At 39.1% G+C, this 13789-nt stretch overlaps 1 protein-coding gene across 1 annotated transcript in view; it reads right to left on the bottom strand.

The window, feature by feature from the left end:
* Positions 1-13789, bottom strand: part of CC2D2B (coiled-coil and C2 domain containing 2B) — a 91582-nt gene that overhangs the window by 16683 nt on the left and 61110 nt on the right. Inside the window, exons 24-29 of the mRNA XM_052661168.1 lie at positions 13676-13772; positions 8645-8743; positions 6976-7158; positions 6640-6837; positions 4826-4915; positions 1261-1374 (exon numbers count right to left, since the gene is read on the bottom strand). Coding sequence (XP_052517128.1) covers positions 1261-1374; positions 4826-4915; positions 6640-6837; positions 6976-7158; positions 8645-8743; positions 13676-13772 — 781 coding nt within the window. The remainder of the gene's footprint in view (positions 1-1260; positions 1375-4825; positions 4916-6639; positions 6838-6975; positions 7159-8644; positions 8744-13675; positions 13773-13789) is intronic.

Genomic DNA, 13789 nt, shown 5'->3' with positions numbered 1-13789 from the left:
GAAGTAATGGGTCTGGATGCCATGATCTTAGTTTTTTAACATTGAATTTCAGGTCAGCTTTTTCACTCTTCTCTTTCAGCATCATCAAGAGGCTCTTTAGTTCCTCTTCACTTTCTGCCATTAGAGTGGCATCATTTGCATATCTGAGGTTATTGCTATTTCTCCCAGTAATCTTGAATCCAGCTTGTGATTCATCCACTCCGGCATTTTGCATGAGGTACTCACACACAGAAGTTAAATAAGCAGGGGGACAATATACAGCCATGTCATATTTCTTTCCCAGTTTTGACCAGTCAATTGTTCCACGTCCAGTTCTAATGCTGCTTCTTGACCCGCATACAGGTTTCTCAGGAAACAGGTAAAGTGGTCTTGTATTCCCATCTCTTTCAGAATTTTCCACATTTTGTTGTGATCCACACAGGCAAAGGCTTTAGCATTGTCAATGAAGCAAAGTAGATGTTTTCCTGGAACTCCCTTGCTTTCTCCATGATCCAACAAATGTTGGCAATTTGATCTCTGGTTCCTCTGCCTCTTTGAAACCTAGCTTGTACATTTGGAAGTTCTCAGTTCACATAATGCTGAAGCATAGCTGAAGGATTTTGAGCATAACCTTGCTAGCATGTGAAATGAGCACAATTCTACAGGAGTTTGAACATTCTTTGGCATTGTCTCTCTTTGAGATTGGAATGAAAACAGACCTTTTCCAGTCCTGTGGTCATTGCTGGGTTTTCCAAATTTGCTGCCATGAAGTAGCACTATTATTTGTACTACTTTACAAAGAAGAAAAACAAAAGGAAGTCATTCTTTACACTGTGGAAATTTTGATGAAGCAACATTATTCTCCTAAGTAAATATGTTTGCCTATTAAATTTCCTAATTAATTTGTGAAAAAATGGAAACTTGGAGTTGAAGTCTTTAAAACTTGCAACTGAAAGCTAATTAATTTTGTTTGCTGCTGCTGCTGCTAAGTCGCTTCAGTCGTGTCCGACTCTGTGCGACCCCATAGATGGCAGCCCACCAGGATCCCCTGTCCCTGGGATTCTCTAGGCAAGAATACTGGAGTGGGTTGCCATTTCCTTCTCCAATGCATGAAAGTGAAAAAGTCAAAGTGAAGTCGCTCAGTCGTGTCTGACTCTTAGCGACCCCATGGACTGCAGCCTACCAGGCTCCTCCATCCATGGGATTTTCCAGGCAAGAGTACTGGAGTGGGGTGCCATTGCCTTCTCCCAATTTTGTTTAAATATTAAGTCCAACACTTACTTCCAACACTGAGGTTCCTAGAAGGACCAAAGCTTTCTTTCCAAAATACAGGAAGAAATTACAGAGAAGTATGGCATGCTCCTCCTTATTTCCAATAGCTAAACTGATGCAGCGCTAAGGTGAAACAAAAGCAACAAAGACAAAAAAAAAAAAAAAAAAAGGAAGGGAGGGGAGGAGAGAGAGTTGAGTAGTGCAAGCATCGAACAGATTCAGGGCCCCTCCACGCCCTTACACACACATTTTTGCCAGGTCACTAAGATGACTACAAAGCCTAAAACTCTGACACACTTTTCCTGTTAAAACATTAGGGCATTAGAAAGAGAGAACATTAACCTGGAACATAAGGGTCACCTTTATTATGGGACAATTAATGTGGATACTTTGCGACCCAATAATTTTATCATCCAAAATGAGGCAGCTTTTTTGGGGGACAAATACCCTGGGAAAACAGGGCTGAGCACCAAAGAATAAATTGTTTTGAACTGTGGTGCTGGAGAAGACTCTTAAGAGTCCCTTAGACAGCAAGGAGATTAAACCAATCAATCCTAAAGAAAATCAATCCTGAATATTCATTGGAAGGGCCGATTCTGAAGTGAAGCTCCAATATTTTGGCTACCTGATGTGAAGAGCTGACTCACTGGAAGAGACCCTGATGCTGGGAAAGACTGAGGTCAGGAGAAGGGGACAAAAGAGGATGAGATGGTTGGATGGCATCACTGACTCAATGGACGTGCGTTTAAGCAAACTCTAGGAGATGGTGACGGACAGGGAAGCCTGGCGTGCTGCAGTCTGTGGGGTTACAAAGAGTTGAACATGACTCAGTGACTGAATAACAAAATTGGCTAATATTTTAAGGAACTTCACCTGATAGGAAATCACCTGTGTTTGGAGGAAAGGATCCTTTTGTCAATGGAGTCACTCTCTGCCCTGTACCAATATAATGCTCTCAACTTAGAAGAAGAGATCTGAGTTGGAGCCCAATCAAGAAAAGTGATGCAAACTTCCTTAACAGAAAGACCTGAACAGCAGGGGTAAGTGTAATCAAATGCAGAGTGCCTAGTAAGGCAGTTGCAGCAGGAGAGAAAAAGCACAGCACAGGTGGCAGACCAGTGGCCTATGATTTAGCTCCAGTTTATAGGTGTGTTTTGCTTGGCCCCAAAATGCTTTTAAAAATTGGAAGATCACACATACAACTCTGAATTTCTGGATTCTCTTGAAGAATCAAAGGATCCAACAAAATATACGGGCCCACATGTTCATACGGCAATACTGTGTTGCTGCTTAGTAGCAGCTGCAACATGCAGACTCGGCTGCACCATTTAGACTGGACACGTGCTTCCGCTTCCTTAGTCCCAGAGAAAGGGCTGTGGTGGCCAGGGAGCTTGGGGAGGGGGAGCTCAGGAGCTCTCAGAGTGACTATTTACCAGTCAGTCGGGCAGTGTTTCAATGGTTTAACAACAGATGTGGCCACATCAGTACACACTGGCTGGATGTGATGGTGAGGGATAGAGGTTAAGAAGAATGGTAACACGGCTCTTCTGAAAGATACGTGTCATGAACAGGAGAATGAATAGCAGAACATGAGCAGTCTTCAATGTCAGGCTAAGGAGGTTCCCCTGACTGCATCTCATAAGAGGAGGAGGGAATGAATGAGAGTAGGTAACTAACATTGGAAAAGACTATGAAGCTGGGAAAGATGGAAGGCAAAAAGAGAAGACAGCAGCAGAGGATGAGGTAGTTAGCACGATAGCATCACCAGCTCAAAAGACATGAATCTGAGCAAACTCAGGAGATCATGAAGGATAGAGAAGCCTGGTTGCTGCAGTCCAGGGGGTTGCAAAGAATCGGATACAACTTAGCAACCGAACAACAACAACAAGGTAACTAACATACTGCGTTCTAGCTGCCTATCCTTTCAAAAATCCCTCTATGACACAGATGAGCAAAGTGAGGTCTAATGAAGCTGAATAACTTAAGGTATCAGGTATCAGGTGGTTGAAGTAGGATTTGAACCAAGGTTTGTTCAAAGACTGTATGTTGGGTAGAGGAAATAACTCCTGTGATGATTTAATTAGTCATTCACTCAGGGAGTTCCCAAGTCCAGAGTTCATGGCAAAAGGAAGCCTGTGCCGGTGGTGACCTGTTGATTATGAGTACCGTTTGGCTTGGAGGGCACTTGGAAGCACTGGTATTTGCCAGAATGGTTATTTTTATAGTTATTTTTAGCTACTTTAGAGGCTATCTTTCAATATTCTGCAGGATTGTAACACATTCTGATTAGTTTGAAGAGTCTCAGAAGAGTCTAGAGTTAATATACATCTCTTTGAGTTTTACCAGATTTGAACCACTGGGTCCTAAAACAAACTACATGCTTGTGTCTCTCTTATTCTCATTTAGCAGAAGGCAGGGTAACTGACCTATTAAATTAGTCCTGTGCTCTCTAAATCCATTTCAGCTCAAATCCAGCCTCTAAGCATTCTAGATAAGTGCAAATTTACCTTTTCATTCAAGGAGATTAAACTTGGGATGTATATGTATAGTGTGTGGGTATAGGGCCAGTGTATATTTAGTTTAGGCCAACTAAATGTGAGAGTTGGACTGTGAAGAAGGCTGAGCGCCGAAGAATTGATGCGTTTGAACTGTGGTGTTGGAAAAGACTCTTGAGAGTCCCTTGGACTGCAAGGAGATCCAACCAGTCCATTCTGAAGGAGATCAGCCCTGGGATTTCTTTGGAAGGAATGATGCTAAAGCTGAAGCTCCAGTACTTTGGACACCTCATGCGAAGAGTTGACTCATTGGAAAAGACTCTGATGCTGGGAGGGATTGGGGGCAGGAGGAGAAGGGGACGACCCAGGATGAAATGGCTGGATGGGATCATGGACTTGATGGACGTGAGTCTGAGTGAGCTCTGGGAGATGGTGATGGACAGGGAGGCCTGGTGCGCTGCGATTCATGGGGTCACAAAGAGTCGGACACGACTGAGTGACTGAACTGAACTGACTGAACTGAAATATAATTTAAGGTGAAATGGAAAAAGTCTTCTAATTAGGATTGGCAGATTTTGGGGGGAGAGATGGGATGCCTAAAGCAATTTAAATTTCAAATAAATAGTTTTTAGTTTAAATATGTCCCAAATATTGCATGGGAACCAGTCTAAATACAATTTTAATCCAAGTGCCAAGGAAGCTCTTCATTCAGATATGGGAAAACTAGGGAAAGCTTCTGGGAAGTGGTGGTATTTCCCCTAGACTTCTGGGTCTAACCACCTCTATAGCGAACAAGGCATATTTCATATTTCTCTCTGGAGAATGTCATAATGTTGTACTCCTGGAATTCCTGCTGAATCTGAATATTATGAGCTACTTAAAGAGTTGAGCAAGATTTTTGGTCTTTAAGAATTATTTCTATGGGTTGTTATAGAGCTGAATGAAGAGTGTATTAAATTATCAAATGTCTTCAAATTGCATAAGGAAAGCTACTACATAAGTGCATAATATTTTTGAAATGTTTCTTTAAAAGAAAAGCAAACATTATACATTTAAATTTGTAAATTGTAATTGGTTACCTCTGATGTCATCCATATATCAAAACCATCATTTTCATCCAGTGCATCAGGCATAATAGGAATCAAAGATACAAAGTGAGCAACAAGGTCCTAAAATAATATTAACTAAGATTTATTAAGAGCATACTATATGCCCATCACCAAGCATAGTGCTTTACATGCATTATCACCAAATTTAGTATATCCTACAAGCCTTTGAAAAACACACTATTATTAATTTTATTTTACAAAAGAAGAAACAAGCTTAGAGTGCTAAGATAACCTGCCCACACTAACACCCACACTAACACCCACACTAACACACTAACATAATATATGGGTCACACACTAACACAACATATGGGTCTCTGGGAATAAGCCCGTTAGCATGACTCCAGACCATGTATATTAATCATTACATTTCACTATAATAAATTAAAGATTTTAATGCGATACATTACATGTATACTTTAAAATACAACTGTTTAAGAAAATTGGAAAAAACGTGTAGAAGAGTAACAAAAGTTTGATTTTCTTTCAGGTTCAAAATCCATCAGAATTATTTTTATTAATAAAATCCAGTTATAAGTTGCTGAAGCAAGAAGATATTGGTGCAGCCTATTTTTACAAACAACAGAACTTCTGTTGTGGCCTCCTACCCCTATAGGGCTGGAGATAAGGACTCAAGAGTTAACACAGACAGTTCACCAACATTTTCACTGATTTACAGTAGCTACCATATATGCACTACTATGACCTCCTACACTAATCGTGTTTCTGACTTCATGCAGTTAATTAAACATGGCTCACAATTCCTGATAAGCAAAAGAGCTAGGATTTTTTCTACTTTTTTTTAAAAGACAAAGACTGTCTTTAAAAGAAATCTGAGAGCATCATTATCTCCTTGGACTTTTGGTATCAGGAAATAGGAAAAGAAGAAACCCAAAAGCAGAGTGTAATAAAATGTGATCTAAATTAGGACTTTTGATTTTGGCTTCAAGAATTCAGGTGAGAGCTTCATACTGGAAGAATAATATAAATATTCTAAGGAGAGTCAATTGAGTCAATCAGGCCTGAATAAATAAAAGGTATAAATGATGTTTCATAGATGTCCATTAATCAAAGCTTTTTTTTTTCCTTAAAGGGGAGACTAGATTTCTGCTTTCACATTTCCCTTTCTCAAAGTGAAAGAAGCTATCTCCTCTTCTGAGTTCATAATGAACACCTGTATATGTCTCTTTTGTCAGCTGGTAAATAACAGATATGCATAAAGCCACATAAGGTGAGAAGTGTTATGTTGGCAGTTTACAGAGCAAAAGATAATATAGCCTCTTTACAACAAGAAGCAATCCTTAGAAGGACACAATCTCTTTAGAAATACAACTTTCAATTCTGCCTGAAAATCAAAGGAATTTTTCTGCATCGTTTTTCAAAGTCTGACAGAAAGATTTTGAAGTTGGTATGGTCGCATGAAGTGATGTGGCAACAGTGACCTTCAGTACACGTGGGCAGAGTGAAGGGCAACAGGAGGGAATGTTTTCTTCCACCACGCACTCAGGAGCACGCACTGCAACACAGATGGTATCTCTCTCAGGAAACTGTCTCCGAAGATGAAGCGATTTTAATAAGAAAGTTTTACTCAAAGTTAATATTAAACAATAAACCAATTAAAATAAATATAAATTCAGAGTGATCAAAATGTTCTAAAATTTACTGTGGTGATGGCTGCACAACTTGGTGTATATAGTAAAAACCACGGAATTATATACTTTAGAAGGGCAAATTATATGGTTTGTGAATATCTCAATAAAGTTACTAACATAAATATCACTTACAAGTCTTGCATTAGAATCATGAAGAAACATATCCAGGAGTTGTTGAGGTGGATTCAATGCCTTGATGTATCTTATCACTAAGATCTGTATCCCTTCATCATTAAAAACAGTAGTGGTGATTCTTCGTTTAGGAAATAACGCCTTACAAGCTTTTGTAAAAATCCGTGCTCTCTCCAAAATGTCTATTTGATCTGAAAACTAGAATCAAGTTCAAAATATTTCAACTTGCTACCATACTGTTCCCACCAACAAATTGAACCAACATTTATTTTTGTCATCTTTGAAATTAACACTCCTTTGATAGTACATCTGAAAATAATTCAGTGGAAAGCCTACCTTGTCTAGTGCCGGACTACAGATGGCATATGATATTTGAGGTTCAATAGTAGCAAAAATATTTAAGAAGGTACATTCTTTTAAATTCTGTCCATTATAATCTTCTTTAGGAGACACATAAGTCTTACTCCAAGTATACCCAAGCAAAAAGGGTGGAATATTTACTTGAAATGTTCCGCTAATCTGAAAGAGTATATGAACAGAATGGATTCTGCATGATGAAAATAAACATCAGTCAAAGATAGCTCAGTTCAGTCTACTCCATTGCAGGAAATGGGCTTGCATGGGTTCATGCTGATTCGACTAATAGGGACTTGCAAAGAATGATAAAGTTTTCCATGATGGTCTGCTCACAAGCAACCTTGACACCCTGGGTCCCTCTGTAATATGTAGTATGTGGAAAAGGCAGAAGTAAGAAAGGGATGAAATGAGAAAGCAAGTTAACATACCAGAGTGATAGAAACTCAGAGAATCAAATTTAAGCGCAGAGAAAAAAGCTAAAAGACCATGTTACATTTTGCACTGGGTCTGGAAACAAAAAAAATGGAACAGAAGGAGAGATGACCCAAAGTCCACTGGAGGAGGGACCGTGTGTGTATGTGTGTGTATGTTTGTGTGTGTGTGAAGAGATAATTTAAAATAATAACTACTACTACTAACAACATAACTAATATTAATAGTTATTAAGCACCTACTATGTATAAGGCGGAGCACCCCGCTCCAGTACTCTTGCCTGGAAAATCCCATGGGCAGAGGAGTCTGGTAGGCTGCAGTCCATGGGGTTGCGAAGAGTTGGACACTACTGAGCGACTTCACTTTCACTTTTCAATTTCATGCATTGGAGAAGGAAATGGCAACCCACTCCAGTGTTCTTGTCTGGAGAATCCCAGGGACGGGGGAGCCTGGTGGGCTGCCATCTCTGGGGTCGCACAGAGTCTGACACGACTGAAGCGACTTAGCAGCAGCAGCAGCATGTATAAGGCATTCTTCCAAGTGCTTGATATAGATCACATTATTCAATGAGGTAGACACCACTAATCTCCATTTTATAGATAAGGAAATGAGTTCAGAGCATGTGAGGAAGTTGTGACAGGTCACACAACCAATGAGTAGTAGAGCCAGGATTACAATGCAGACGAGTCTACCTTTGAAGCTCACGTTCCTAACTGCTTCTCTATCCTAGCATCTGGCCTGAGACTGAGAAGTAACTGCAGGGATTATAACAGGAAGCCCTATACCTCCAACAACTTAAAATCTCCCTTGCTCTTTATCTGCAGCACCTGTATTTGTAACGTGCTCCCACGTGACATGCTGTGATTGCATAGAATCATGGAATCCATGGTTACGAAGCAATGTCATTATTCAGAAAATGTATGAATCTTGAATTATGTAACTATTATAAACAAATATGAATGTTGCTTTAAGACCTATGGTTAGCTTTCCTTTTCTTCATCAATGAACACTAAAAATATATGAAATAAATTTGTGGGTATCTCCTAGAGATGGCTAAAATCTTCAAATACTCCAACACCTAAGAGGCACTTGCATACAGGATCATTTCAACTGACTTATCAACCTGCCAATCAAAATCTGACTCAAAGAAAACAGTAAGTGTTTCTATTAGCCAGAGACAAAAATTTAGAGTTAGCAAAGAATCATTTTCTATTACCTCAGATTGTTGTAGGAGAGCAGAGAAAGGGAAGACAATGGATCCAAGCCAATTCTTTCTTACATATGAATGAGCACTGCAGCTCTTGAAACAGCGATCCTATTAAAATAAATGTTTTCTATTACTATTCTATATCATGTGATGAATAACTTCACACAAACTTGCAGGTAAGTATAATAAATTCTCTTTCATTTTAAAAAGAAACCAAAGAGTAAATAGAAAAGTTTTTTTCTCACTTTCAAAAGTTTCTTTAAAAGATAATTGACTATTTAAAGCAACAATAATGACCTGTTGCAGAGTTTATGACATACGTAAAAGCAAAATATATGATAAAATAATACTAACACAAAGCATAGGAGTAGAAACGGAAGTGTAATAATATCCTCTCCTTACACTGTATGTGGAGTGGCATAATATTATAGACTGTGATAAGTGCAGTAATATATAATAAAACCTAGAGCAACAATTAAGAAATTAAAAAAGTACAGCTAATAAGCCAATAGTGAAAATAAAGCAGAATAATAAAAGTACTCTATTAATCCAAAAAAGGGAAGAAAAAAAGAATAAAAAACAGATGGGACAAGTAGAAAGCAAATAGGAAGATGGAACCCAGCCAAGTCAATAGTTACACAAAACATAAATACCCATTCATTGAAAGATAGAGGTTGTTAACTGAGTAAAAAAGGAAGACCCAAGACTATACACTGTCTAAAGTAAACTCATTTTACATATAAAGACACAGATTAAAAGAGAAAATAAGAAGAAAAGAAAGAAAAAGATACACCATACATACAAACACCAATGAAAAGAAAGCCAAAGTGACTATATTTATAACATACAAAGTAGATTTAAGAATTAAGAAATGTAGCCAGGGATAAAGAGGAATATTTCATAATAATAGAGCAATCAATTCATGAAGAAGGAATATAATCTTAACAGTGTGTGTGTGTGTGTGTGTGTGTGTGTGTGTGTGTGTGCTAAGTTGCTTCAGTCGTGTCTGACTCTGTGTGACCCAATTGACTGTAGCCCTCCAGGATCCTGTGTCCATGAGGATTCTCCAGGCAAGAATAGTGCAGTGGGTTGCTATGACCTCCTCCAGGGGATCTTCCCTACCAAGGGATGGAACTTGAGTCTCTTATGTCTCCTGCATTAGCAGGCAGGTTCTTTACCCCCAGCGCCACCTGGGAAGCCCTGTAACTCTAATAAAGAGTTATAAAATCAGAGCTAAAAAACATGACACCAAGAGCAATTCATTAAAAAATGCTCAACATCATTGTGTGTTGTTAGTTGCTCAGTCATGTCTGACTGCGACTCGCCAGGCCCCTTTGTCTATGGAATTTTCCAGGCAGGAATACTAGAATGGGTTCCCATTCCCTTCTTCAGGGGATCTCCCCAACCCAGGGATCAAACCCAGGTCTCCTGCATTGCAGGCAGATTCTTTACCATCTGAACCACCAGGGAAGCCATCCAACATCATTAGTCATTCAGTTCAGTTTAGTTCAGTCACTCAGTCATGTCCGACTCTTTGCGACCCCATGAATCGCAGCACGCCAGGCCTCCCTGTTCATCACCATCTCCCGGAGTTCACTCAAACTCACATCTATTGAGTCAGTGATGCCATCCAGCCATCTCATCCTCTGTCGTCCCCTTCTCCTCCTGCCCTCAATCCCTCCCAGCATCAGAGTCTTTGCCAATGAGTCAACTCTTCGCATGAGGTGGCCAAAGTACTGGAGTTTCAGCTTTAGCATCATTCCTTCCAAAGAAATCCCAGGGCTGATCTCCTTCAGAATAGACTGGTTGGATCTCCTTGCAGTCCAAGGGACTCTCAAGAGTCTTCTCCAACACCACAGTTAAAAAGCATCAATTCTTCGGCGCTCAGCTTTCTTCACAGTCCAACTCTCACATCCATACATGACCACAGGAAAAATCATAGCCTTGACTAGACGGACCTTTGTTGGCAAAGTAATGTCTCTGCTTTTGAATATGCTATCTAGGTTCGTCATAACTTTCCTTCCAAGGAGTAAACGTCTTTTAATTTCATGGCTGCAGTCACCATTTGCAGTGATTTTGGAGCCCCCTCCAAAATAAAGTCTGACACTGTTTCCACTGTTTCCCCATCTATTCCCCATGAAGTGATGGGACCAGATACCATGATCTTAGTTTTCTGAATGTTGAGCTTTAAGCCAACTTTTTCACTCTCCTCTTTCACTTTCACCAAGAGGCTTTTTAGTTCCTCTTCATTAGTCATTAGGAAATGCAAATTAAAACTATAATGAGATACAACCACAGGCTTTTTAGAATGGCTAAAATTTTGAAGTCTGACTACATGCTTGTAAGAATGTGAAAGAACTAGAAGTCTCATACAGTGCTGGTAGAAATAAAAAATGGTACAATCACTTTGAAAAAAGTTTGTTTCTTAAGTGTCCACTTACCATATGATCCAGTCATTTCACTCCTATGTATTTACCGCCCCCAAAATTAAAGCATTTGTAGGTAAGACTTCTACACAAATCCTCATGGTAGTTTTATTTATAATAGCCCTCTCACCCCTGCCATAGAAAACCCACTTGTCCATCAACAGGTGAATATTTAAACATACAATACAATGTGTTTTCAACAGACTACCACTATACAATAAAAAGTAATGAACTATTTGATAAATAACACAACATAGACAAATCTAAAAATAATTTTTTTCCCTGAAGGAAAGCTGCCATGCCAAGGAAAAAAAGAGTGAAAACTGTATGATACCATTTCTATAAAATTCCAGAAAATATAAACTACAGTTACTGAAAGCAGATGAATCGTTTCCTGGGGTGGGAGGAAGGAAGGGAAAGATGGAGGTATTCTAACAGGACAGAGGAAAACCTTTGAGAGTGATGCATATATTCATTGCCTTGACTTTGATGATGGTTTCATGTATATATATACATATATGTCAAAATTTGTCAAAATACACACTTTATGTGCAGCTTACTGTATGCCAACTACTTCTCAATAATGCTATTTTTAAAAATTAGAGACAGTGTAGTGGGGTATTGGGCAAAAAAAGGTTTGGCATTTACTGCCAATACCACTAACCCCACTGGCATTTACTCTGTAACTCACTTCACTTTTAGCCATTTACATTTTTCATTTCATCAGCCAAAGTGCTGAAATAGGGGGGAATATGGGAAAGGTGTTAGAGAATAGTTCTTGGGATAGGCATGTTGCTTGTTTGAGTTAAGACTGGCATAGGCAACAAACTGCTCCATAGTACTAGTATATACTTATATCCACTGATTTTTACTTGTAATTAGGGAAGATGAGAGCAGTTGGGTTGAGTTTAGGAATCAAGAAGAAGAGAAAGGACAATGAAGACACGGAAAGGGTTGGTGCACACTGAACCCCACTAGGTCCCTTGTCCTTGGTTTGGCCCCTGATGATTAGGGTCAGTGGCTGGAGAAGCTCTTCTACTGTGAGATTTTGTGTACAAACACTATTGCTTTGAAGTCTAGATACATAATATGTGGTATGGATTCAGAGAAAATAGGCCCGTTCTGCCCATGTTTGTACAGAATCCAGTGCCTCTTGAGTATTCAGAAGTTTGATAGCTTTGGGCTCAAGGATAACTGGAGGGATAACACCCTTGGCACAGATGGTGGCATCATAATCAGGGGCAGTGTCAACAGTGCTGGTGGTGAGATTCTTTTCGGTGGCTTTGAGAGCTTCGGGGGCTGAGTCAAAAGAACACACATACTGACGACTATAGCTAACAGTCATGTCTAAGCACAATTATGAGGACTCCTCGGAGGCTTCCAGAAAATTTTGCGAGGGACTGGTGGAGGTTTTGTGAGTAGAAGGTAGAATAAGAATAAGACCTTAAATTATTGATGTTAATGTGATTTCTTTTAAATCTATAAACTCAAATTTTCTGTTAATATTACAGATATACACTATTAATCTGGGCTGAAGTAAAGAGCTAGGAAAAAAGAAGGGAGATAAAAAGGACAATTCATTGTAGTTTTCCCCATATACTGTCTTGCTTTCTTCTTCATTTTGTGCTTTGCCATCAATCACCTTTCCCTTGCTGTCATAATTATGGGTTATGTTGGCTTACTGCCAAGAAATAATGGCATCAGTTAGATAGCATCACCAGCTCAGTGGACATGAATCTGAACAAACTCTGGGAGATAGTGAAGGACAGGGGAGCTTGGTGTGCTGGAGTCCATGGGGTCACAAAGAGTCGGACACAACTTATTGACTGAACAGCCACCACAACAAAGGTTAACATGGGCCATTTCTTGACTAAGAAAATTCACTGAATGGTCCTCTTGCAGACAGTCCAGTTTAGAAATGTAAAAACCTTGCAAAAGAAAGTGCAATATATTCTGGCTCCCATTTTAATCTGATCTCTCTTTTCTTCTAAGAACAAATACCAGGGAGTTCAGGGTCATAATAGACAATATTGAGATTCTAGTGATCACATGCCAGCTAGGAAGCCATGGTATTCAGTTTCTAAGCCCTGGATGTGTTGCTACCATTTACTTGAATCTGGGAAATCGCTGAAGTTTGAAAAAAGCTACCAGTACACCTGATTCCTGTCTGCAGTTCATAGCCATTGCTTTTGAGATTTACCTACATCTCAGTAAACAATGTAAAGCACCTTAATGTATATACCTTTACCGTAGTATATACATTCAGTATATATCATAGCAAATATGCTTAGTGCAGCAAACCTTGAAAACATGCTAAAGCTTCGCTACCAGGAAGTTCACACGTAGATATAAGGTTCAACTGCAGAAACCTAGTTTCCCCAAATTCATGGTATATTTATCCCTCCTCTTCCTATGTGTGGTTTATGATCTCTGTTTATTTTTGAATTGACTTGTCACATGTCTGATTTTATTTCATGTTGCTCCATATCCCTTTTAGAAATTGTTGTAAATAGACACTGCATCTAAAAGCAAATTAACAAATATGTTCACAGACTTCATTCAGTCTGAACCTAGAATTATTTCAACATTGATTATTATAATTTTTCTACTTTACCTCATGCTTTTCAATAATCATTTCATCAAAAATGTTGATATATATATTATCTTTTATTTTAGATAAACTTGAGAAGTTACAATCATGTCCTGGTAAGCTGTAAATAAGAAAAAA

Source organism: Budorcas taxicolor, chromosome 23 (genome assembly GCF_023091745.1).
Source record: "Budorcas taxicolor isolate Tak-1 chromosome 23, Takin1.1, whole genome shotgun sequence".
In the NCBI taxonomy this organism is placed as follows: domain Eukaryota; kingdom Metazoa; phylum Chordata; class Mammalia; order Artiodactyla; family Bovidae; genus Budorcas; species Budorcas taxicolor.
Note: the sequence above shows the minus strand (reverse complement) of the source record. Positions and strands in the feature narration are given on the sequence as shown.